We start from the raw sequence: 25,862 nt of genomic DNA, 5'->3' as shown, positions 1-25,862 counted from the left end.
GTAATTATCATGAAAGGAGACATATTGATTGGGCTACAACGGGGGCCGAGGAGGGAAGTGAGGCAGCTGGGTTCAGCGAATAGATGAGAGGTAAAGGAAGTGCTGAAGGAGAGAGTGGACACAGGGTCAGAGCAGGGGTCAATGGGTCAGAGTTTGGACAAGCCTCAGGGCAAGGGTCAAGGAGTCAGCAAGTGGACACGGGGTCAGGGCAGGGGTCAAGATACAGGTTGGGGGTGAGACAGAGTGGAGGAATCAAAAAGAGAGAGGAGGGGGGCAAACAGGTTTGCATGTGGAGGGAGTACACCGAGGGAGGGGGGCATCGGTAGGCGGGTGCAGGCCAGGGAGCATTGCCAGAGGCAGGCGCAATCAATACAGGCGAGGGGTTCAGGGGTCAGATTTTGAAGTGGAGTGGGAGGCCAAACCAGAATTAGTAGGTTGGGAATAGAGCCTGTAGCCTCACATAGAACATTACAGCACAGAACAGGCCCTTCGGCCCTCGATGTTGTGCCGAGCTTTGTCCGAAACCAAGATCAAGCTATCCCACTCCCTTTCATTGTGGTGTGCTCCATGTGCCTATCCAATAACCGCTTGAAAGTTCCTAAAGTGTCTGACTCCACTATCACAGCAGGCAGTCCATTCCACACCCTAACCACTCTCTAAGAACCTACCTCGGACATCCCTCCTATATCTCCCACCCTGAACCTTATAGTTATGCCCCCTTGCAACAGCTACATCCACCCGAGGAAATAGTCTCTGAACGTCCACTCTATCTATCCCCCTCATCATCTTATAAACCTCTATTAAGTTGCCTCTCAGCCTCCTCCGCTCCAAAGAGAAAAGCCCTAGCTCCCTCAATCTTTCCTCATATGACCTACCCTCCAAACCAGGCAGCATCCTGGTAAATCTCCTTTGCACCCTTTCCAATGCTTCCACATCCATCCTATAATGAGGTGACCAGAACTGCACACAATACTCCAAATGTGGTCTCACCAGGGTCATGTATAGTTGCAGCATAACCCCGCGGCTCTCAAACTCAAGCCCCCTGTTAATAAACGCTAACACACTATAAGCCTTCTTCACGGCTCTATCCACTTGAGTGGCAACCTTCAGAGATCTGTGGACATGAATCCCAAGATCTCTCTGTTCCTCCACATTCCTCAGAACCCTGCCGTTGACCCTGTAATCCACATTCAAATGTTTCCTACCAAAATGAATCACCTCGCACTTATCAGGGTCAAACTCCATCTGCCATTTTTCACCAGTTCTGCATCGTATCAATGTCTCTTTGCAGCCTACAACAGCCCTCCACCTCATCCACTACTCCACCAATCCTGGTGTCATCAGCAAATCAGCAAACCCACCCTTCAGCCCCCTCCTCCAAGTCATTGATAAAAATCACAAATAGCAGAGGACCCAGCACTGATCCCTGTGGTACACCGCTGGTAACTGGTCTCCAGTCTGAAAATTTTCCATCCACCACCACCCTCTGTCTTCTATGTGATAGCCAGTTACTTATCCAATTGGCCAAATTTCCCTCTATCCCACATCTCCTTACTTTCTTCATGAGCCGACCATGGGGAACCTTATCGAATGCCTTACTAAAATCCATGTATACGACGTCAACTGCTCTACCTTCATCTACACACTTAGTTACCTCCTCAAAGAATTCAATCAAATTTGTGAGGCAAGACTTACCCTTCATGAATCCGTGTTGACTATCCCGGATTAAGCTGCATCTTTCCAAATGGTCATAAATCCTATCCTTCAGGACCTTTTCCATTAACGTACCTACCACCGAAGTAAGACTAACCGGGCTATAATTACCAGGGTCATTCCTACTCCCTTTCTTGAACAAAGGAACAACATTTGCCACTCTCCAGTCCTCTGGCACTATCCCCGTGGACAGTGAGGACCCAAAGATCAAAGCCAAATGCTCTGCAATCTCTCCCTTGCCTCCCAAAGAATCCTAGGATATATCCCATCCGGCCCAGGGGACTTCTCGACCCTAAGCTTTTTCAAACTTGCTAATACACCCTTCCTCAGAACATCTACCTCCTCCAGCCTACCCACCTGTATCACACTCTCATCCTCAAAAACATAGGGCGGAATTCTCCGCTCCCGCAAAAAATCGGGAAGGCCGTCGTGAACTCGGCCGAGTTTCACGACGGACTCGGAGGCCGCTCCTCTCACCTTATTCACCCCCACCCGGGGGGCTAGGAGCGGCCCTCCGTAACTCTCGGCCGCCGAGCCTTGACGCTTGCTTCAACGCGGCGCGCCGAGAATGACGCAGCCGGCGCGTCTAAGTGACGTCAGCCGCGCATGCGCAGGGTGGCTGGCTCCAACTCGCGCGTGCGCGGCTGACGTCACGACGGCTGACGGCTCAAACCCGCGCATGCGCGGTTGCCGTCTTCCCCTCCGCTGCCCCGCAAGACGTGGCGGCTTGATCTTGCGGGGCGGCGGAGGGGAAAGAGTGCGTCCCTTTGAGACGCCGGCCCGACGATCGGTGGGCACCGATCACGGGCCAGTCCCCTCCCGAGCACGGCCGTGGTGCTCACTTCCCTCTCCGCCCCCCACAAGCTTCAAACCAGCTTTTGGCGCCATATTCACGACGGCAGCGACCAGGTGTGGTTGCCGCCATCGTGAACCGGTCGCGAACGGCAGGCCGCTCAGCTCATCTGGGCCGGAGAATCGCCGGTCACCGTGAAAAACGGTGAGCAGCGATTCTTCCGAGCGGGGGGTGGGAGAATCGCGGAGGGCGCCAGGCGGGCGTGTCGTGAGTCGCCCGGCCCTCCCGCGATTCTCCCACCCGGTGTGGGGAGCGGAGAATCTCCGCCCATAGTTTCTCCCCTTGGTGATCACAGAAGAAAAATATTCATTCAACGCTTCTCATATCTCTTCTGACTCCATGCACAAGTTCCCACTACTGTCCTTGACCGGCCCTAACCTCACCCTCACCTTCAGAGTTCTCCAAGATGTTGGGGGCGAAACCTCCCTCGTCGCCTACATTGGTGGCATCCTGCCCATATTTGGATTTGATAACGCTCTTCAGAGTGTGATACACCTCAGCACCAATCCGTAAGGCGTCCCGGAAACTCTCCGCTCCGACAGGGAGAATCATGAACTCCTGCATGGCCAATTTATTCCCAGCATGGGAACCTCCATTGATCACATTGAAGGCCTGAGGTTAGAGGACAGCACAGGGTTACATACAGAGTAAAGCTCCCTCTACCAAACACCCCGAGAACAGGTACAGCACAGGGTTAGATACAGAGTAAAGCTCCCTCTACACTGACTCCATCAAACACTCCCAGAACAGGTACAGTACAGGTTAGATACAGAGTAAAACTCCCACTACACTGTCCCCATCAAACACTCCTAGGACAGGTACAGCACGGGGTTAGATACAGAGTAAAGCTCCCTCTACACTGACTCCATCAAACACTCCCAGAACAGGTACAGCACAGGGTTAGATACAGAGTAAAGCTCCCTCTGCACTGTCCCCATCAAACACTCCCAGGACATGTATAGCACGGGGTTAGATACAGAGTAAAGTTCCCTCTGCACTGTCCCCATCAAACACCCCCAGGACGGGTACAGCACGGGGTTAGATACAGAGTAAAACTGTCACAGGATCAGTCATGAGGAGCCTTGCACATTTGGAGCATCAGTACTGATGGAGTGCCGCACTGTCGGAGGGTCATTACTGAGGGAGTGCCGCTCTGTCAGAGGGTCAGTACTGAGGGAGCGCCGCACTGTCAGAGGGACAGTACTGAGGGAGTGCCGCTCTGTCAGAGGGTCAGTACTGAGGGAGTGCTGCACTGTCAGAGGGTCAGTACTGAGGGAGTGCCGCACTGTCAGAGGGTCAGTACTGAGGGAGTGCCGCACTGTCAGAGGGTCAGTACTGAGGGAGTGCCGCACTGTCAAGGAAGTACTGAGGGAGTGCTGCACTGTCAGAGGGTCAATACTGAGGGAAGGCCGCACTGTTGGAGAGTCATTGCTTGATATTTGCAATTGGCTGGACATACCGGTACTGGCAGGATGACGTCAGAGTTCCCTGCGAGGTCGGCGATGTGGCGATACAGGGGAACTTCCTTCTCCGCGGCACCAGCCTTGCAAACCGCCAAGGAAACACCAAGGATTGCGTTGGCTCCGAATTTGGCTGCAGTGGGGGACGGTAGAGAGAAGTGGTGAAACTTAGGTTATGGAGGTTCGATCCACACAGTGACCCTACACACACCTCTTCCAAATCAGGGTCAAGCCATTGGCGGCTCGGACTCGCAGAGTGTAGAATGGAAGTGAGGAGGGTGAGGGCGATTGGAGGAGGGTGGGGGCAGTGTGTGTGGGGATGGGGTCAGAGTGTGTGGGGGTGGGGGAAGAGTGTCTGGGGGTCTGGGCAGTGTGTGTGGGGGTGGGGGCAGTGTGTGTGGGGGTGGGGCAGTGTGTGTGTGGGGTGGGGCAGTGTGTGTGGGGGTGGGGCAGTGTGTGTGGGGGTGGGGGCAGTGTGTGTGGGGGTGGGGGCATGTGTGTGGGGGTGGGGACAGTGTGTGTGGGGGTGGGGGCAGTGTGTGTGGGGGTGGGGGCATGTGTGTGGGGGTGGGGACAGTGTGTGTGGGGGTGGGGCAGTGTGTGTGGGGGTGGGGGCAGTGTGTGTGGGGGTGGGGGCAGTGTGTGTGGGGGTGGAGGTCGGGGCAGTGTGTGTGGGGGTGGGGGCAGTGTGTGTGGGGGTGGGGGCAGTGTGTGTGGGGGTGGGGGCAGTGTGTGTGGGGGCAGTGTGTGTGGGGGTGGGGGCAGTGTGTGTGGGGGTGGGGGCAGTGTGTGTGGGGGCAGTGTGTGTGGGGGTGGGGCAGTGTGTGTGGGGGTGGGGGCAGTGTGTGTGGGGGTGGGGGCAGTGTGTGTGGGGGTGGGGACAGTGTGGGTGTGTGTGGGGGCAGTGTGTGTGGGGGTGGGGGCAGTGTGTGTGGGGGCAGTGTGTGTGGGGGTGGGGGCAGTGTGTGTGGGGGCAGTGTGTGTGGGGGCAGTGTGTGTGGGGGTGGGGCAGTGTGTGTGGGGGGTGGGGGCAGTGTGTGTGGGGGTGGGGGCAGTGTGTGTGGGGGTGGGGGCAGTGTGTGTGGGGGTGGGGGCAGTGTGTGTGGGGGTGGGGGCAGTGTGTGTGGGGGTGGGGGCAGTGTGTATGGGGATGGGGGCAGTGTGTGTGGGGGTGGGGGCATGTGTGTGGGGGTGGGGACAGTGTGTGTGGGGGTGGGGGCAGTGTGTGTGGGGGTGGGGGCAGTGTGTGTGGGGGTGGGGGCAGTGTGTGTGGGGGTGGGGGCAGTGTGTGTGGGGGTGGGGGCAGTGTGTGTGGGGGTGGGGGCAGTGTGTGTGGGGGTGGGGGCAGTGTGTGTGGGGGCAGTGTGTTGTGGGGATGGGGGCAGTGTGTGTGGGGGTGGGGGTTGGGGCAGTGTGTGTGGGGATGGGGGCAGTGTGTGTGGGGGTGGGGGTGGGGGCAGTGTGTGTGGGGGTGGGGGCAGTGTGTGTGGGGTGGGGCAGTGTGTGTGGGGGGTGGGGCAGTGTGTGTGGGGGTGGGGGTGGGGGCAGTGTGGGTGGGGTTGGGGCAGTGTGTGTGGGGGTGGGGCAGTGTGTGTGGGGGGTGGGGGTGGGGGCAGTGTGTGTGGGGGTGGGGGCAGTGTGTGTGGGGGTGGGGGCAGTGTTGTGTGGGGATGGGGGCAGTGTGTGTGGGGATGGGGGCAGTGTGTGTGGGGGTGGGGGCAGTGTGTGTGGGGGTGGGGGCAGTGTGTGTGGGGATGGGGGCAGTGTGTGTGGGGGTGGGGGCAGTGTGTGTGGGGGTGGGGCAGTGTGTGTGGGGGTGGGGGCAGTGTGTGTGGGGGTGGGGGCAGTGTGTGTGGGGGGGGGGGCAGTGTGTGTGGGGGCAGTGTGTGTGGGGGTGGGGGCAGTGTGTGTGGGGGTGGGGGCAGTGTGTGTGGGGGTGGGCAGTGTGTGTGGGGGTGGGGCAATGTGCGTGGGGGTGGGGGCAGTGTGTGTGGGGGTGGGGGCAGTGTGGGTGGGGGCATGTGGGGGTGGGGGCAGTGTGTGTGGGGGTGGGGGCAGTGTGGGTGGGGGCAGTGTGGGGGTGGGGCAGTGTGTGTGGGGGCAGTGTGTGTGGGGGTGGGGGCAGTGTGGGTGGGGGCAGTGTGGGGGTGGGGCAGTGTGTGTGGGGGTGGGGGCAGTGTGTGTGGGGGTGGGGGCAGTGTGTGTGGGGGTGGGGGCAGTGTGGGTGGAGGTCGGGGCAGTGTGTGTGGGGGTGGGGGCAGTGTGTGTGGGGATGGGGGCAGTGTGTGTGGGGGCAGTGTGTGTGGGGGTGGGGGCAGTGTGTGTGGGGGGTGGGGGCAGTGTGTGTGGGGGCAGTGTGTGTGGGGGTGGGGCAGTGTGTGTGGGGGTGGGGGCAGTGTGTGTGGGGGTCGGGGCAGTGTGTGTGGGGGTGGGGACAGTGTGGGTGTGTGTGGGGGCAGTGTGTGTGGGGGTGGGGGCAGTGTGTGTGGGGGTGGGGGCAGTGTGTGTGGGGGTCGGGGCAGTGTGTGTGGGGGTGGGGACAGTGTGGGTGTGTGTGGGGGCAGTGTGTGTGGGGGTGGGGGCAGTGTGTGTGGGGGCAGTGTGTGTGGGGGTGGGGGCAGTGTGTGTGGGGGCAGTGTGTGTGGGGGCAGTGTGTGTGGGAGTGGGGCAGTGTGTGTGGGGGTGGGGGCAGTGTGTGTGTGGGGGTGGGGGCAGTGTGTGTGGGGGTGGGGGCAGTGTGTGTGGGGGTGGGGGCAGTGTGTGTGGGGGTGGGGGCAGTGTGTGTGGGGGTGGGGGCAGTGTGTATGGGGATGGGGGCAGTGTGTGTGGGGGTGGGGGCATGTGTGTGGGGGTGGGGACAGTGTGTGTGGGGGTGGGGGCAGTGTGTGTGGGGGTGGGGGCAGTGTGTGTGGGGGATGGGGGCAGTGTGTGTGGGGGTGGGGCAGTGTGTGTGGGGATGGGGGCAGTGTGTGTGGGGATGGGGGCAGTGTGTGTGGGGTTGGGGCAGTGTGTGTGGGGATGGGGGCAGTGTGTGTGGGGGTGGGGGTGGGGGCAGTGTGTGTGGGGGTGGGGGCAGTGTGTGTGGGGTGGGGCAGTGTGTGTGGGGGTGGGGCAGTGTGTGTGGGGGTGGGGGTGGGGCAGTGTGGGTGGGGTTGGGGCAGTGTGTGTGGGGGTGGGGCAGTGTGTGTGGGGGTGGGGGTGGGGGCAGTGTGTGTGGGGGTGGGGGCAGTGTGTGTGGGGGTGGGGGCAGTGTGTGTGGGGATGGGGGCAGTGTGTGTGGGGGTGGGGGCAGTGTGTGTGGGGATGGGGGCAGTGTGTGTGGGGGTGGGGGCTGTGTGTGTGGAGGTCGGGGCAGTGTGGGGGTGGGGACAGTGTGTGTGGGGGTGGGGGCAGTGTGTGTGGGGGTGGGGGCAGTGTGTGTGGGGGTGGGGGCAGTGTGTGTGGGGGTGGGGGCAGTGTGTGTGGGGGTGGGGGCAGTTTGTGTGGGGGTGGGGGCAGTGTGTGTGGGGGCAGTGTGTGTGGGGGTGGGGGCAGTGTGTGTGGGGGCAGTGTGTGTGGGGGTGGGGCAGTGTGTGTGGGGGTGGGGCAGTGTGCGTGGGGGTGGGGGCAGTGTGTGTGGGGGTGGGGGCAGTGTGGGGGTGGGCCAGTGTGTGTGGGGGCAGTGTGTGTGGGGGTGGGGGCAGTGTGGGTGGGGGCAGTGTGGGGGTGGGGCAGTGTGTGTGGGGGTGGGGGCAGTGTGTGTGGGGGTGGGGGCAGTGTGTGTGGGGGTGGGGGCAGTGTGGGTGGAGATCGGGGCAGTGTGTGTGGGGGTGGGGGCAGTGTGTGTGGGGGTGGGGGCAGTGTGTGTGGTGCTGGGGGTCGGGGCAGTGTGTGTGGGGGCAGTGTGTGTGGGGGTGGGGGCAGTGTGGGGGTGGGCCAGTGTGTGTGGGGGCAGTGTGTGTGTGGGTGGGGGCAGTGTGGGTGGGGGCAGTGTGGGGGTGGGGCTGTGTGTGTGGGTTTGGGGGCAGTGTGGGTGGGGGTGGGGGCAGTGTGTGTGGGGGTGGGGGCAGTGTGTGTGGGGGTGGGGGCAGTGTGGGTGGGGCAGTGTGTGTGGGGATGGGGGCAGTGTGTGTGGGGGTCGGGGCAGTGTGTGTGGGGGCAGTGTGTGTGGGGGTGGGGGCAGTGGCCCCCTTGCTGGTTGAACTCACATTTGTTCTCCGTCCCGTCAAGGTTCAGCATCACCTGGTCGATTTTCTCCTGCTCGGTTACATTGAGGTTCTGCACAAACCCAGAGCGTCAGCGTCAGAGGGTAACAACACCCCATCCCCATCTGTCAGTCCCCCTCTCCATTCCCCTCTTCTTAAATCACCTTCATTCTCTCTCTCCCTCGCCTTCTCTCCCTCGCCGTCTCTCCCTCGCCGTCTCTCCCTCGCTCTTTCTCCCTCGCCGTCTTTCCCTCGCTCTCTCTCCCTCGCCGTCTCTCCCTCGCCGTCTCTCCCTCGCCCTCTCTCCCTCGCTCTCTCTCCCTCGCTGTCTTTCCCTCACTGTGTTTTCCTCTGTGTCTATGTGTCCCTCTGTGTCTGGTTGTCTCTCCCTCTGTGTCTCTCTCTATCCTTGGTGTCTGACTCTTTCCGTCACTGTCTGTTTCTCTCTCTCCCTGACTGTCTCTCTCTTGCAATTCCTCACTTTCTCTCCCCCGCCTTCTCTGTCTCTCCCATCCCCTTCACTCTCTTCCTATGTGCAGCTCTCTCTCACTCTCTCTCTCTTTCCCTCTTGGTTTTACACCAACCACTCTCTTGTCCTCAGTGCGTCCCTTTCTCTTCCCCCTCCCTTGATCCTTCTCCCTCTAACCCTCCCTTTCTCCCTCCTTCCATACCGCCCTCCCTCTGTCACTCTCTCCTCTTCCCTCAGTCACCCTCCTTCCCACTTTTCTTCCATCAGACACTCTCTGCCTCTCCATTGCTTTCTCTTCACCCTCTCCTCCCCCTCTCCCTGTGCCACTCTCTCTCCTTCCTGACCTCCCAACCTCTCTCCCCCTCGGCCTCTCTCTCTCTGCCTCTGTCCTCTCTGCCATCACCCAGTCCCTGTTTCCTCCTCTCCTTACCTCGCTGATGAGTGCGGGAGCAATGGTGTCATTGATGTGACCGACTGCTTGGAGAACCCCTGTGATAATGAAAGAGGAAAGTGTTATTACGGAGCTGCGAGGCGGGCGCTGTTTGACTAGTCCCACTCCTCCCCAGGTCACCACATATATTTAAATGATTCATTTAGCTCGTAATGCGGTCAAACATGTGCTTTCCCGTTGAATCTCGGAGTGAGCTTTCAGTGACCAGGTTTCCTCAATAAACCTCAAATTTATCAGTTCATCAAATCAGATTTGGCAAGTCAAAAGGCAAACATTATTAATATGACAGTATTATGATTACTCTTTCCAAATATACTGACTCTCGCACTTTCACCTCACATGTGTGCGCACTCACGCTCACCGACACACAACACACTCGCTCTCTCTCACACGCACACTCGCTCACATGCACGCTCACTCACACGCACTCTCGCACGTGTACAGACACACATTCACGCACACAAGTGAACATGCGCACACATACACACTCGCACACAAGCGCAAAATCAAACAAAACTGAGGGGTCCTGACAGAAGGTAGAAAGTCAATGGTTGAAGGGAAAAGGACAGATGATGGACTCATTGAAATGGTGTCCGATTTATACAGTTGCTCCCTCAACAACCGGATCTGTGAAATCACTATTCCCATTGTCAGCCAAGCAGTTGACCCTTTTGTTTCCTGCCCCACCCCCAGCATAAAACGAGCTCATAAAACACGGTTTCCAAAAGTACGTTTCTGTCTTTCAAATCCTTAAATGGCCACGCAACCCCGTTGGCCAACTGTCCGCCAGAGTAAAGAGGTCTCCAGCTCCCTGGAAACTGCTTAATTACCTTTCCTTGTGAGAATCTACTCCAGAGTGGGGTTGGGCTTGGAAAGAATCACCAGCACCAGAGACCTCATGTTAACCCTTTAGCTGAGAGTGGGGGTAAATTCTCCACTGGCGATATTTTCCGTTCCGTCGGCATCACATCCCCACACACGGGTTTCCCGGCGGCATGGGGTGGGAGCAATGGGAAATCCCCTTGGCCGATGGCGAGAACAGGAAATCCTGGCGATGGCGCGTCGGCGAGGAACATGCGGCCACGGAGGCAGACAGTTCACCCGAGTGTCTTTTTTTGCGGTGGGGGGAGGGGGGAATCATAAATTCTTCCAGAATGTTCTTCATCTGCAAATCGTCCCCGATTAATATGTTGATGCCACCGGCGACCGATGTCTGTGGGCTGGGGGATCTGTCATTAAACCGACTTGCATTCATCTCGCCCCATCCCCTCCTGAGAACCCACCCAAAGCAACTCAACAGCCAAAGGCTTGGGTTTGAGGTGTTAATCACAGCCATCTCGTTTGAAATTTAAACACCAAAAGATCCCAGAAACACCATTGCGATAATGTCCCTGGGTCATGTCCGTGTCTCTGTTTGAAGTGATGCAGGCTTGGCCGATCGAGCTGAAGAGCCCTGGGAGAACCAGCTCCACCCCATTGACTAAAGACCCTCAAACCTTGGCACCATTCTGGGGTACAATTGTGTCCATTTATGGGCAACTACATTTAGGAAGGATGCCGGCATTCGAGAAAGTGCGGAAAATCTGTTTTATTTATTTGTCCACAGAGATCTGGGCAACGCTGGCATTGTATTGACCATCCCTAATTGCCCCTTGACAGGGTGGTGGGTGAGCCACCATCTTGAACCCGCTGCAGTCCCGTGTGGTGTAGGTACAGCCATGGCGCTGTTAGAGAGAAAGTTCCAGGATTCTGACCTAGCGACAGTGAAGGAACAGCCGACATATTTCCCAGTCGGGATGGTGTGTGGGGGACTTGGAGGGAAACTTTAAAAAATATATTTTATAGAATCATAGAATTTACAGTGCAGAGGCCATTCAGCCCTTCGGGTCTGTACCGACCCTCGGAAAGAGCCTACACCTCCACCCTATCCTTGGAACCCCAGCTAACCTTTTCAACACTAAGGGGCAATTTAGCATGGCCAATCCACCTAACCTGCACAACTTTGGAATGTGGGAGGAAACCGGAGCACCCGGAGGAAACCCACACAGACACGGGGGGCGCGATTCTCTGACCCCCCACGCCGGGTGGGAGAATCGTGGGAGGGCCAGGCGAATCACGCCGCGCCGCCCTGGCACCCCCCGCGATTCTCCCAGCCCCCCCCAAAATGGCGTAAACCCGACCGGTTCACGCCGGTGCCAACCACACCTAGTCGCTGCCGGCGTGAACAGCGCGCGACCGCTGTGTGTGGGGCCTGTGGGGGACGGAGGGAGGATCGAGCACCACGGGCGTGCTCAGGAGGTGTCTGGCCCGCGATCGGTGCCACCGATCGTCGGGCCCGCGTCTCTAAAAGACGCACTCTTTTCCCACCGCCGCCCCGCAAGGTCAAGCCGGAGGGGAAGACGGCAACCGCGCATGCGCGGGTTGGAGCCGGCCAACCTGCGCATGCACGGCTGACGTCACTTAGGTGCAGCCGACCGTGTCACTCCAGGCGCGCCACTTTGACGCAATCATCAAGGCCCGGCAGCCGAGATTCACGCGCCACCGCTCCTAGCCTCCGTTCTCGAAGTATCCCATCAGATCTCCCAGCCACACAGGGGCACTGGACAGAGAAACTGCCCATCACTCCAGCAGTACTCGCCTCTGGGAAATCAGCGATGCGAAGGCCAGAACATCAGCCCTCGTCTGTCTGCTCTGGTGAGTCTGACACCCCAAATATGGCCACTCAAAGACAGGGCTCCAGTTCAACCTTCAGAATCAATGACATGGTGCTCGAGAAGGAGTTCTTCAGGTGAGAGAAATCTCTCAAGTGTTTCACTGCCCCCCCCCCCCCCCCCCCGTCCCTAACATTCCACGTGACAAGCCTGCAGGCTTGGAGGGCCGAAGGGCCTGTTCCTGTGCTGTACTTTTCTTTGCTCTTTGATCGGGGGTCTCTCCCTCTCTCTCTAAAGTTATCCATCTCCACCGCGAGCGGTTATCCCTTCCCTCTTGCAAGTTCCTGGCACCGAGGCCCACCCAAGGTGGCCACCAGCCCCACCCATAGGAAAACCCCTGGTCACTGTCAGCATCTGCCCTCCTCCTCCACCCCCCTACCCCACTCCCAACCCAGAAACCTCTCTCCCAACCATCCTGTTCCCCCACTAGACACTCTTTCTAGGCTCATCGAAACCTGGCTAAACAGGCCGCAGCCCCTACCCCCACCTCACTCCCGTTTACTACCTTAAATCTAACTGCTGGTGAGGTAGCCCCCCCCCCCCCCCCAACCTGGGCCCACTCCCAAAGGCAAAGAAAAGAGACAGAACCTCCCCCGCCCACCATCGTCCCCCCCCCCACCCCTACCCTTCAGCCACAAAGCAATAATCAAAACCAAAGCCTTTACACTTCTCAACTTTGCACCTTGGTCCATCTATTATCCACATGACTGCCTTAATCATTAGCCCCAACTTCTTTCCCCCCTCCCCCCACCACTCCCCCAACAACATATACACTCCAATATAGAACAATTAACTCCAGTTAACCAAACATATGTACAAAAAATATTAAAACATCGGCAAACAATCTTGTCCCATCAACACCATTTAAAATCCCATGCAAATCCACTCAATTCCAAGCCCTCGTTCTCTGACGAAAGCCTCCGTCGCCATCTCGAAAAAGCGATCCTTTTGAGTTGTGCATGACTCAAACCCGCCAGGTACACCGCACCAAAACATACACCGCTCTTGTACAACACTGACTTCGCCTTATTAAAGGCCGCATGCTGATCAATCCAAATGCTGCTGTCTTCCCACCTCGCATCCCAGTTTTCTTTGGCCAATTTCAAGACCCGCTCCTTCAGCCGATAACTGACGATTGGGCAGCATGGTAGCATGGTGGTTAGCATAAATGCTTCACAGCTCCAGGGTCCCAGGTTCGATTCCCGGCTGGGTCACTGTCTGTGTGGAGTCTGCACGTCCTCCCCGTGTGTGCGTGGGTTTCCTCCGGGTGCTCCGGTTTCCTCCCACAGTCCAAAGATGTGCGGGTTAGGTGGATTGGCCATGCTAAATTGCCCGTAGTGTCCTAAAATGTAAGGTTAAGGGGGGGTTGTTGGGTTACGGGTAGATACGTGGGTTTGAGTAGGGTGATCATGGCTCGGCACAACATCGAGGGCCGAAGGGCCTGTTCTGTGCTGTACTGTTCTATGTTCTATGTTCTAACTGTGGAAACACACTATCACTGCCCTTGGCGGCTCATTCACCCATGGCCTCAACCAGAGAGTTCAGTGGGCCCTACCCAGCTCAAGAGGGGGCATCTGTTTTCGCACCCCCACCCAATCAACGTTTTCAAACATCTGGGCAACGTACTCGGTTGGCCTGGGGCCCTGCACCCTCTCCGGCAACCCCACGATCCTGGGGTTGTGCCTCCTCGACCTGTTCTCCAGGTCCTCGACCTTCGCCCTTTGGCCCTTATTCCTCTCCTCCACCACCAGCAGTTCAGTTTCCAGCAAGACTGTCTGGTCGCTGTGTCACAACAAGTCCCCTACACCCCCTTCAGCACCTCTCCATGCTCCTTCACCGCCTCCGAGGTCCTTCCCACTCTTCCTTATCGGGCCCAGTCCGTCCTCAACAGACTACTTGAGGGTCTCCATCATTTCCCTTCCTTGCCTCTCAAAGCGCTTTCTAAATTATGTCTGAAACTCGATTTCCATTACCTCAAGTCAGCGTATCTACTGTGATAGGTGCGGCCCCACCCAATGAAGTCACCTCCGTCATCTTTCCCCTCAACGAGCTTCACATCTTCTCCGTCTTCACTGAAGGGCTGCCATTCGTACCTTCTTTCCGACATTCTTTTTCACGGCTTTTGACATATTCTCATAAAGTACAGTTAGCTGGGCTGGATTTGTCAACCAATTTCCCCTGGGAACCGGGCTAAATGGACCAAAAAACATGAACTCTGGCGGGAACTACCAAATGTGCGATGGTAATGCCACTAAATGTCAAGGGGGAGATGGTTAGAATCTCTCTTGTAGGAGATGGTCATTGCCTGGCACTTGTATGGCACAAATGTAATTTGCCACTTGTCACCCACGCCTGGATATTCTCCAGATTTTACTGCATTTGGACATGAACTGCTTCATTATCTGAGGAGTTGCGAATGGTGCTGAACATTGTGCAGTCATTGGGGAACATCCTCACTTCTGACCTTATGATGGAAGGAGTGTGGTAAACCACTGTTGCACCTCTATAAGAGGATGTATGGTTGGACCTGTACTACAGGTACGTCGGTAGTCCCTGCCTGCTGGCTCCGCCCAGTAGGCGGAATATAAATGTGCGTGTCCTCCATGCTGCAGCCATTTCGCCAGCTGCTGTGGGAGGCCACACATCTTAAGAGCAATAAAGCTTCAGTTGTACCCAACTCAAGTCTTTGTGCAATTGATCGTGCGTCAATTTATTGCTCTAAGATTGTCAAAAGATGGACCTGCGTATAAGAACATAAGAACTAGGAGCAGAAGTAGACCGTCCGGCCCTTCGAGCCTGCTCCGCCATTCTATAAGATCATGGCTGATCTATTCGTGGTCTCAGAACCACTTACCCGCATTCTCGCCATATCCCGTAATTCCTTTATTTTTCAAAAAAACATCTGCCCTATCTTTAAATATATTCAATGAAGTAGCGTCTACTACTCCTTTCGGTAGGGAATTCCATACTTTAACCACCCTCTGAGTGAAGAAGTTCCTCCTTGATTCAGTCCTAAATCTGCTCCCCCTAATCTTGAGGCTATGCCCTCTTGTCCTACTTTCACCTACCAGTGGAAACATCCTTTCTACTATCTTATCCATTCCCTTCAAAATTTTATATGTTTCTATTAGATCCCCCCTCAACCTTCTGAATTCCAGTGAATATAATCCCAATCTACTCAGCCTCTCCTCATACGATAACCCCCTCAACTCCGGAATCAGCCTAGTGAACCTCCTCTGCACCCCCTCTAGTGCTAGCACATCCTTTCTCAAGCGTGGAGACCAAAACTGCACACAGTACTCCAGGTGTGGCCTCACCAGCACCTTGTACAACTGCAACATTACCTCTCTACTTTTAAACTCAATCCCCTTCGCAATGAAGGACAAAATTCCATTTGCCTTCCTAATTACTTGTTGCACCTGCAGACCAACCTTCTGTGACTCATGCACAAGTACACCCAGGTCCCTCTGCATAGCAGCATGCTGCAGCTTTTTACCATTTAAGTAATAATCCGTTCTATTATTACTCCTACCAAAATGCATGGCTTCACACTTATTGACATTATACTCCATCTACCAGACCTTTGCCCACTCACTCAATGTGTCAGTGTTCCTCTGTAAGGTTTTACAGCCCTCAGTACACTTTGCTCTGCCACACACCTTCGTGTCATCTGCAAACTTGGATACCTTACACGTAGTTCCCAACTCCAAATAGTCTATATAAATTGTAAATAATTGTGGTCCCAACACCGATCCCTGAGGCACACCACTCGTCACTGATTGCCAACCAGAATAGCACTCATTTATTCCCACTCTTTGTTTCCTGTTAGACAACCAATCCTCTATCCATGCTAGTACATAGAACATAGAACAGTACAGCACAGAACAGGCCCTTCGGCCCTCGATGTTGTGCCGAGCCATGATCACCCTACTCAAACCCACGTATCCACCCTATACCCGTAACCCAACAACCCCCCCCCCTTAACCTTACTTTTCAGGACACTACGGGCAATTTAGCATGGCCAATCCACCTAACCCGCACATCTTTGGACTGTGGGAGGAAACCGGAGCACCCGGAGGAAACCCACGCACACACGGGGAGGACGTGCAGACTCCACACAGACAGTGACCCAGCCGGGAATCGAACCTGGGACCCTGGAGCTGTGAAGCATTTACCCTTAAGGGTACTCTATCCTTAACACCATGCATCCTTATCTTATGCAGAAGCCTCTTGTGCGGTACCTTGTCAAAGGCCTTTTGGAAATCTAGGTACACCACATCCACTGGGTCCCCTTTGTCTACCTTGCTCGAAATGTCTTCATAGAATTCCAAGAGATTCGTCAAGCATGACCTGCCCTTCATGAATCCATGCTTCGTCTGTTCAATGGGACAATTTCTATCGAGGTGCCCTCCTATCTCTTTCTTGACAATAGACTCAAGCATCTTTCCCACGACAGAGGTTAAGCTAGCCGGTCTATAATTCCCCATCTTTTGTCTACTTCCCTTTTTAAACAGTGGTGTCACATTTGCTGTTTTCCAATCCTCTAGGACTGCCCCAGTGTTCAGCGAATTTTGGAAAATTACCACCAGTGCATCTGCTATTACTCCAGCCATCTCTTTCAGTACCCTGGGATGCATTCCATCAGGGCCGGTATAAAACCGGATCACCTGCAGCTGGATCCACATTCAAGCAACGCCAAAAAGGACTTTCAACACTGGCTAGCTTGTTTCGAGGCGTACATCAACTCGGCGCCCAGCCCTGTCTTGGAGGCTCAGAAAATACAGATACTGTACTCAAGGTTGAGCTCCAGCGTCTTTCCGCTAATCCAAGACGTGCCGAACTACGCCGAGGCCATGATGCTTCTCAAAGAGAATTACGCTCAGAAGATGAACACGTTCTTTGCCAGGCACGTACTGGCTACTCGCTCTCAACTCCCTGGTGAGTCCATAGAAGACTTCTGGCGGGCCCTAATCCCACTCGTCCGGGACTGTGACTGTCAGGCCGTTACGGCCACTGAACATTCAACCTCCTCATGCGGGATGCGTTTGTTACGGGGATGGGGTCGGACCTCATATGCCAGCGACTGTTAGAAGAGGCCACACTCGATCTCGCAGACAAAGAAACTAGCGCTCTCTATGACGGTTGCCTCGCGCAACGTTCAGGCCCACACCCCCAGCCGCGCGGCCTACCCCTCCTATGCATCGTGAACCCCACAGACGGCCGCACCAGCGGGGGCCTTACCCAGCTAATACACCTGCGTCATGCGCCAGCCATCGAACCCCGAGGGTCCCAGATCCTACTTTTGAGGCCAGCAGAAACACCCCCACCAACGCTGCCCGGCCCGAGCTGGCCTTTTTTAAGGCTTGCGGTAAGAAGGGGCACTTCGCCGTGGTGTGCCAGACCCGTGCAGTCGCCGATATCGCCCCCACCTCCCTCGTTTATGGACAATGGGTGCCGCCAGCATTCCAGGACCTGTGCCCCCCGGGCTCCCCATCATCCGACACAAGCAACGACCGACCACGACTCGTCTCAGTGACCATCGACCAGTCTCGTCCGCACAACCTGGCCACCGCATCGACCAGTGTCAGAATCAACGGTCAGGTGACCTCTTGCCTGCTGGACTCCGGGAGCACCGAAAGCTTCATCCACCCGGATACGGTAAGGCGTTGCTCCCTCGCGGTCCACCCCGCCAACCAAATAATCTCCCTGGCCTCCGGATCCCATTCCGTGGCGATCCGGGGGTACTGTACGGTCACACTCACGGTCCAGGGCGTAGAATTCAGCGGCTTCCGTCTCTACGTCCTCCCTAATCTCTGCGCTGCCCTGCTCCTAGGCCTGGACTTCCAGTGCAACCTCCAGAGCCTAACCCTCAAATTCGGCGGGCCCTTACCACCCCTTACTGTGTGTGGCCTCGCGACCCTTAAGGTCGATCCACCCTCCCTCTTTGCCAATCTAACTCCGGATTGCAAACCCGTCGCCACCAGGAGCAGACGGTACAGCGCCCAGGACAGGACCTTCATCAGGTCCGAGGCCCAGCGGCTGCTTCGGGAAGGCAGTATCGAGGCCAGCAACAGCCCCTGGAGAGCCCAAGTGGTAGTAGTTAAAACTGGGGAGAAACACAGAATGGTCATGGATTACAGCCAGACCATCAATCGGTACACGCAGCCCGACGCGTATCCCCTCCCACGCATATCTGATATGGTCAATCAGATTGCACAGTATCGGGTCTTCTCATTGGTAGACCTCAAATCCACCTACCACCAGCTCCCCATTCGTAAATCGGACCATCCATACACGGCCGTCGAGGCAGACGGTCGCCTCTATCACTTCTTCAGGGTTCCCTTCGGCGTCACCAACGGGGTCGCGATGTTCCAAAGGGAGATGGACTGAATGGTCGACCGTTACGGTTTGTGGGCCACCTTTCCGTACCGAGACAACGTCGCCATCTGCGGCCACGATCAGCAGGACAACGACGCCAACCTTGCCAAATTTCTCCACACCGCCACTCTCCTAAACCTCACCTATAACAAGGAGAAGTGCGTGTTTAGCACGGCCCGCTTAGCCATCCTCGGCTACGTGGTCCAGAACGGACTACTGGGGCCCGATCCCGACCGCATGCGCTCCCTCATGGAACTCCTCCTTCCCCACTGCCCCAAGGCCCTCAACCACTGCCTGGGGTTCTTTTCGTACTACGCTCAGTGGGTCCCAAACTATGCAGACAAGGCCTGCCCACTCATACAGTCCACCCATTTTCCCCTGACGGCTGAGGCACAACAGGCCGTCGTCCGTATCAGAGCCGATTTCGCCAAGGCCGGAATGCACGCAGTAGACAAGACACTGCCCTTTCAAGTAGACAGCGACGCATCAGACGTCGCCCTAGCCGCCACCCTCAATCAGGCAGGCAGACCCGTGGCATTCTTTTCCCATACCCTTCATGTGTCAGAAATTCGGCACTCATCTGTCGAAAAAGAGGCCCAAGCTATCGTTGAAGCTGTGCGGCATTGGAGGCATTACCTGGCTGGCAGGAGATTCACTCTCCTCACTGACCAACAGTCGGTAGCCTTCATGGTCAAATCAAGCTCTCCACCTACAGTTACGAGATTTTGTATCGCCCCGGCAAGCTCAATGAGCCCCCAGACGCCCTATCCCGAGGTACATGTGCCAGTGCACAAGTAGACCGACTCTGGACCCTGCACGACAGCCGGGAGTCATACGGTTGTACCATTTCATAAAGGCCCGCAATCTGCCCTACTCTGTTGGGGAAGTATGGACAATCACCAGGGACTGCCAGGTCTGTGCGGAGTGCAAGCCGCACTTCTACCGGCTGGAGCGTGTGCGCCTGGTGAAGGCCTCCCGCCCCTTTGAATACCTCAGCGTGGATTTCAAAGGGCCCCTCCCCTCCACCAACCGAATCATTTATATTCTCAGTGTGGTCGATGAGTACTCCAGATTCCCCTTCGCCATCCCATGCCCCGATATGACGTCTGCCACCATCATCAAAGCCTTCAACACGATCTTCGCTCTGTTTGGTTTACCTGCCTACATCCACAGTGACAGGGGATCTTCATTCATGAGTGATGAGCTGCGTCAGTTCCTGCTCAGCAGGGGTATCGCCTCCAGGAGGACGACCAGCTATAATCCCTGGGGAAACGGGCAGGTCGAGAGGGAGAACGGGACGGTATGGAGGGCCGTCCAACTGGCCCTATGGTCCAGGAACCTCCCGGCCGCTCGCTGGCAGCAGGTCGTCCCGGATGCACTACACTCCATTCTACTGTGCACCGCCACTAACAACACACCCCATGAACGTCTTTTTGCCTTCCCCAGGAAGTCCACATCCGGGGTGTCGCTCCCGAATTGGCTCGCAGCTCCAGGACTCGTCCTGCTCCGTAGGAACGTCTGACTCCACAAGGCGGAGAGGGTGCAGTTGCTCCATGCAAACCCCCAGTACACCTACGTGGCGTACCCCGATGGCTGCCAGGAAACTGTCTCCCTCAGGGACCACGCACCAGCAGGTTCCACACACACACACCCACCCGGCCCGGCGCCACCCTTCCCTCCCCCGGCGCTCCCAGCAGCAACCCCCCCCACGACCATCCGTCCTCCCCCTGCCCATGCCCGAGGATGAAGAGGATTTTGGCACACTCACGGAGTCACTGGACACCAGCAGCATCGCCTCCACCACTGCGTCGCTCCCAGCGGCACATCAAGGCCCCGGGCCGGTTAAACCTCTAAATGATCCACTGGACTTCAAAAGACACTTTTTATTTCCTTCTCTCTATTGAATGTTGTAAATGTAAAAACCATTTGTTGTATATAGTTCTGCACCACCCCCGCTGGACTCAATTTTAACAGGGGATGAATGTGGTAAACCACTGTTGCACCTATTAGAGGTTGTATGGTAGGACCTGTGCTACAGGTACGTTGATAGTCCCTGCCTGCTGGCTCCGCCCAGTAGGCGGAGTATAAATATGTGTGTCCCCCATGCAGCAGCCATTTCGCCAGCTGTTGTGGGAGGCCACACATCTGAGAGCAATAAAGTCTCAGTTGTATCCAATTCAAGTCTTTGTGCAATTGATCGTGCATCAGGGAGGTCATTGATGGAGCAGCTGAAGGTGGTTGGGCCTCGGACACTACCCTGAGGAACTCCTGCAGTGATGACCTGGACCGGAGTTCAAACCACCACAACCATCTTCCTTCGTGTCAGGTATGACTCTAACGAGCGGTGGTTTTTCTCCGCTGTTTCCCATCTACCCCTGTTTTGCTTGGTCTCCTTGATGCCAAGCTTTATGAAATGTGGACTTCATATTGAGGGCGGTCCATTACCACCACACACCCTGGCCTCATGTGAGGTGGTGACTTGGTGTCAGTTGATGGCACAATCTCGTCCCTCCACCCTGTGACCCTGCGATCCCTGTATCGCTCACCTTTTCCCAGGAAACGGCCCTTGTCATTGTCCCGGAGTTCCAGAGCTTCATAGATTCCGGTGGAAGCCCCGCTGGGTACAGCAGCCCGGAACAGACCTGGGAGACAGGGATGAGAGAGAGAGAGAATGAGACGATGATTGTATATCAATGAAAGTGAGAGTGAAAGAGAGAAAAAGACAGAGAGAGTGAAAGAGAGAGAGTGAGTGAGACAGAGAGAGAGAGAGAGACGGAGGCACAGAGAGACACAGAGATGGACACAGAAAGAAAGAAAGAGGGAAAGGGAAATAGAGATAGAGAACGAGAGAGTCAAAGAATGAGAGAGTCAGAGAATGAGAGAGTCAGAGATCGAGAGAGTCAGAGATCGAGAGAGTCAGAGATCGAGAGAGTCAGAGATCGAGAGAGTCAGAGATCGAGAGAGTCAGAGATCAAGAGAGTCAGAGATCGAGAGAGTCAGAGGACGAGAGAGTCAGAGAACGAGAGAGTCAGAGAACGAGAGAGTCAGAGATCGAGAGAGTCAGAGAACGAGAGAGTCAGAGAACGAGAGAGTCAGAGATCGAGAGAGTCAGAGATCGAGAGAGTCAGAGAACGAGAGAGAGAGAGAGAATGAGAAAGTCAGAGATCGAGAGAGAGAGAACAAGAGATTCAGAGAACAAGAGAGAGTCAGAGAATGGGAGAGTCAGAGAACGAGAGAGCCAGAGAACGAGAGCAGAGAACGAGAGAAGCAGAGAACGAGAGTCAAAGATCAAGAGAGTCAGAGAATGAGAGAGAGAGAGATCGAGAGAGTCAGAGATCGAGAGAGTCAGAGATCGAGAGAGTCAGAGATCGAGAGAGTCAGAGAACGAGAGAGAGAGAGTGAGAAAGTCAGAGATCGAGAGAGAGAGAACGAGAGATTCAGAGAACGAGAGAGTCAGAGAACGGGAGAGTCAGAGAACGAGAGAGTCAGAGAACGAGAGAGTCAGAGAAGGAGAGAGTCAGAGAAGGAGAGAGAGAGAGAACGGGAGACAGAGATCGAGAGAGTCAGAATAGGAGAGAGTCAGAGAACGAGAGAGACAAATCGAGAGAGTCAGAGATCGAGAGGGAGAGAACGAGAGAGTCAGATATTAAGTAATGGGTTAGGAGACATTGCAATGGATCTCGACAACTTATCAGGTGATGCAGGAGTAGGAGGAGGCCTCGGCGAAGGAGTTAAAAGATATGTGGGAGGAGGAGCTGGGGGAGGAGATCGACTAGGGTATGTGGGCGGCTGCCCTGGGAAGGATAAACTCTTCTTCCTCTTGCGCGAGGCTTAGCCTGATACAATTTAAGGTTCTGCACAGGGCGCACATGACCGGGGCAAGGCTGAGTTCTTTTTGTTTTATTATTTGTGTAAAGGGGCGGTGGGGGGGGGGGGGTTCTATTTTTTCTTTCTGTTATTTATAATGTGAACATTTTGAATAGAAATTATTTAATAAAAAAGAGACATTGCAATTAGTTGTCTCATTTATGTTAAGTGTCCAATAATTGACACTGATATGTAAAGGGATTTCAGGTGGCCTCTGGGTCTGGTGATGTGTAGAGTTTTGTGCAGAGTCTGTTGGAAGAAATAAAAGTGTGTTGGTGGAAAAAGAACAGAACTTTTGTCTCTTCATACCACAGCATCTAATATATCTAATATTTAGTAGCAGAGGATGGTTGCTGTGTAAATGTGAAGGGTTGAAAGATACAATTTTTCCAGATCAAACCAAGGAGTGAGTGAAAAAAAAAGGGATACATGGCTGAACCCAGGATAAAGATGGCCGGGTATGACTATCCCCCCTTATTTTCTGAAAGGGAATCGTACGACCAATGGAGAAGTGCAGTAGTTATGTGGACTAAGGTAACTGCTTTGGGAAAGAGAAAGCAAGGTATGGCATTGGCTCTTTCTTTACCATATGGCAGTAAAATCTGAAACAAAGTGCTTTCTGAGCTGGAATTGGAAGAGTTAGACTCAGAAGAAGGTCTGGCCACCTTATTACATTATATGGATACGATTTATAAGAAAGATGACTTGTTAAGTGCGTATGAAGCATGGTCGGATATTAATAAGTTCCGGAAAATGGAGGATTTCTCCATTGAAGACTATATAATGGAATTTGGCAGACTATATAAAAGGCTGCAGAAACACAACCTGGAATTTCCACAGTCTGTGTTGGCGTTTAAATTACTTGACTGTGCTAGAGTGTCCAACATGGATAGGCTCCTGGTTTTGACAGGAGTTCAGTTTGCGGATAAGGATACCTTATTCGAACAGATGACAAAAGCTTTACAAAAGTTTCTGGGGAAATATTCGATTCCGATGGCTCTAATGACCCAAATAGGTCAGCCTGCAATAAGGCAGAATATGGAAGATACATTACTAACAGGATGGCAAAATCGTACGGCTACGAACAGGCCTCAAGACTATAAAAGGAGACCGAGACAAGGAAATTATGAAGACAGAAACCCAGTTAGAACCTACAATAGGAGGATGAACCCCAGAAATGCACGGGGCATGATAAATCGATGTTTTCGATGTGACTCTCAATGCCATTATACTTTCAACTGCCCAACACGTTATAAAAGTGTTTGAAGCGACACATGACACGGAAGAGTCAGAAGAGGAAAAAGATAGTGACCAGAAAGAAGGCATTGTCCTATTAACCAGCAGTTTTACGCTGGTAATGACAGTGTTGGTTGCAGAATCCTTCAACTGTGCTGTATTGGACAGTGGCTGCACATCTACTGTGTGTGGGATTGACTGGTTAAAATGTTATCTGGACTCCTTGAATGCTTAAAATTGTAACAAGGTAATGGAATTTAAAAGTTCCACAAGTTTCAGGTTTGGGGATGATAATACTCTGAAGTCGCTGAAAAGAGTGGTGATCCCTTGCAATATTGCTGGAGTGAATCATTTCATTAGCACGGATGTTGTATCAAGTGAGATACCTTTGCTTCTGAGCAGACCGTCGACGAAGAAAGCACACATGAAACTGGATATGGAACAGGATAAGGCAACAGTTTTTCGAAAGACGGTGGACTTACAATTTACACAGTCGGGACACTATTGTATTCCATTACTGACAAATAATATTTCAAGTAGAGTGGTTAAGGATGTGTTAATGGCAGTTGAAAATGAGACTTTAGCTGATAAAAAGCTTGTTGTAGTAAAACTGCATAGGCAATTTGCACATCCGTCTCCTCAGAGGCTGAAAAATTTATTAAAGGATGCAGGGGTAAGGGATGACGACTATACTAAGCTGATAGAACAGGTTAGTGATCGCTGTGAAGTTTATAGGAAGTACAGAAGGACACCAGCACGACCGATAGTAACCCTACCTTTGGCCAGGGATTTTAACGACATTGTGGCCACGGACCTTAAGATCTGGGATAAAGCAAATAATATATTTATTTTGCATTTTGTAGATTTAGCAACCAGATTTAGTCAATCAACAATTATACGAAGTAAAGAAAAGAGAGTAATTCTGGATCAAATCGTGGAAAAATGGATCGGGACAGGAATGGGTCCACCGGCAAAATTCCTTACGGACAATGGAGGAGAATTTGCTAATGATGAGTTTAGGGATATGTGCGAAAACATGAATATCAGAGTTATGAACATGGCTGCAAAAAGCCCATTTAGTAATGGTGTCTGCGAAAGAAATCATGCTGTCATCGATGACATGCTTCCGAAAATTTTGGCAGATCGACCAAACTGCAGGCTAAATTCAGCTTTAGCATGGGCAGTACATGCAAAGAATTCAGTGCAGATGGTTAGGGGCTATAGTCCTTATCAATTAGTGTTTGGTAGAAATCCTAAAATTCCGTCCATTTTGGATGTCCAGTCTCCAGCTTGGGAGGAGACTACAATTAGCTCTGGTTTTACTGAACATTTAAATGCATTACATAGCAGCAGAAAATGTTTTTTGGAAGCAGAAGTCTCTGAAAGAATTCGCAGAGCTTTAAGACATAATGTACGGCTATCAGATGCCGTTTTTCAGCAAGGAGACATGGTATACTATAAGAGAAACAATTTTAATGAATGGAAAGGTCCAGGGAAGATCGTAGGCATAGATGGCAAAACATTTATTTTGCAACATGGTAATCAAACTGCTAGGGTACAGTCATCAAGGATAATGGGTACCGATTATAAATTTTCAAATTTAGACAGAGCAGACAGACATGACGAGGAACCAGAGTCATCTGGTACGCACGTGTTACAGAACTATGAGGACCAGTTAACTGATATAGACAGGGTTTATGTAGAGGAACACAACACTCCTGATAAATTAGAACAGGCCATTTTTCCAAAAGGACAACTGCCAAAAGTTGGTACAAAAGTGACATACTTGCCTGAAGGGTCTAGTCAATGGAAGGATGCAACTGTTATTAGTAGAGCAGGGAAGGCCACTGGAAAGTATAAACATTGGTTGAATGTACAGCATTCAGGGAAGGGAGTTAAGACAATGGATTGGGAAAACCAAGTTCAAAAATGGAGGGCACAGAAATACAGTGCGAGTTCTGATAGTACATCGGATAGTGAACAAGTTCGCAGGAAAAGGTCGAGAACAATTGAAAGGACATCCCACAACAGAAGGGAAAGATCAAGCAGTAGCAGTACAGAACGAGGGGCGGAATTCTCCGACCCCCCGCAGGTTCGGGGAATCACCCGGGGCCTTCGTAAATCCCGCCGTGGCCGGAGTTCTCCGCCACCCGGGAATTGGCGGGGGCGGGAATCGCGCCCCGTCGGTCGGCGTACCCCCCGCGGCGATTCTCCGGCCCGCAATGGGCTGATGTCCCACCGCTGTCAGGCCTCTCCCACCGACGTGGTTTAAACCATTTCTGTGCCGGTGGGAGCAGGCGGCTGGAGCGGGCCCTGGGGTCCTGGGTGGTGGGGTGGGCGCGAGGCGATCGGACCCCGGGGGTGCCACCGATCGGCGGGCGGGCCTGTGCCGTGGGGGCACTCTTTTTCTTCCTCCGCCACCACGGCCTCCACCATGGCAGAGGCGGAAGAGACCCCCACCACCGCGCATGTGCCGGTGGTGACGTCAGCGGCTGCTGACGCTCCGGCGCATGCGCGGACTCACGCTGGCCGGCGAAGGC

General features: G+C 54.3%; 1 protein-coding gene across 1 annotated transcript in view; it reads right to left on the bottom strand.

Moving 5' to 3' along the window:
* Positions 1-20,861, bottom strand: part of LOC119979701 (gamma-enolase) — a 47,854-nt gene extending 26,993 nt beyond the window's left edge. Inside the window, exons 1-5 of the mRNA XM_038822252.1 lie at positions 20,766-20,861; positions 9,110-9,168; positions 8,214-8,283; positions 4,026-4,159; positions 2,956-3,178 (exon numbers count right to left, since the gene is read on the bottom strand). Coding sequence (XP_038678180.1) covers positions 2,956-3,178; positions 4,026-4,159; positions 8,214-8,244 — 388 coding nt within the window. The 5' untranslated portion in view covers positions 8,245-8,283; positions 9,110-9,168; positions 20,766-20,861. The remainder of the gene's footprint in view (positions 1-2,955; positions 3,179-4,025; positions 4,160-8,213; positions 8,284-9,109; positions 9,169-20,765) is intronic.
* Positions 20,862-25,862: the final 5,001 nt, after the last annotated feature.

The sequence above is a fragment of the Scyliorhinus canicula genome, chromosome 16 (genome assembly GCF_902713615.1).
Source record: "Scyliorhinus canicula chromosome 16, sScyCan1.1, whole genome shotgun sequence".
In the NCBI taxonomy this organism is placed as follows: domain Eukaryota; kingdom Metazoa; phylum Chordata; class Chondrichthyes; order Carcharhiniformes; family Scyliorhinidae; genus Scyliorhinus; species Scyliorhinus canicula.
The sequence above is the reverse complement of the archived record's forward strand: the minus strand, read 5'-3'. Positions and strand labels throughout refer to the sequence as shown.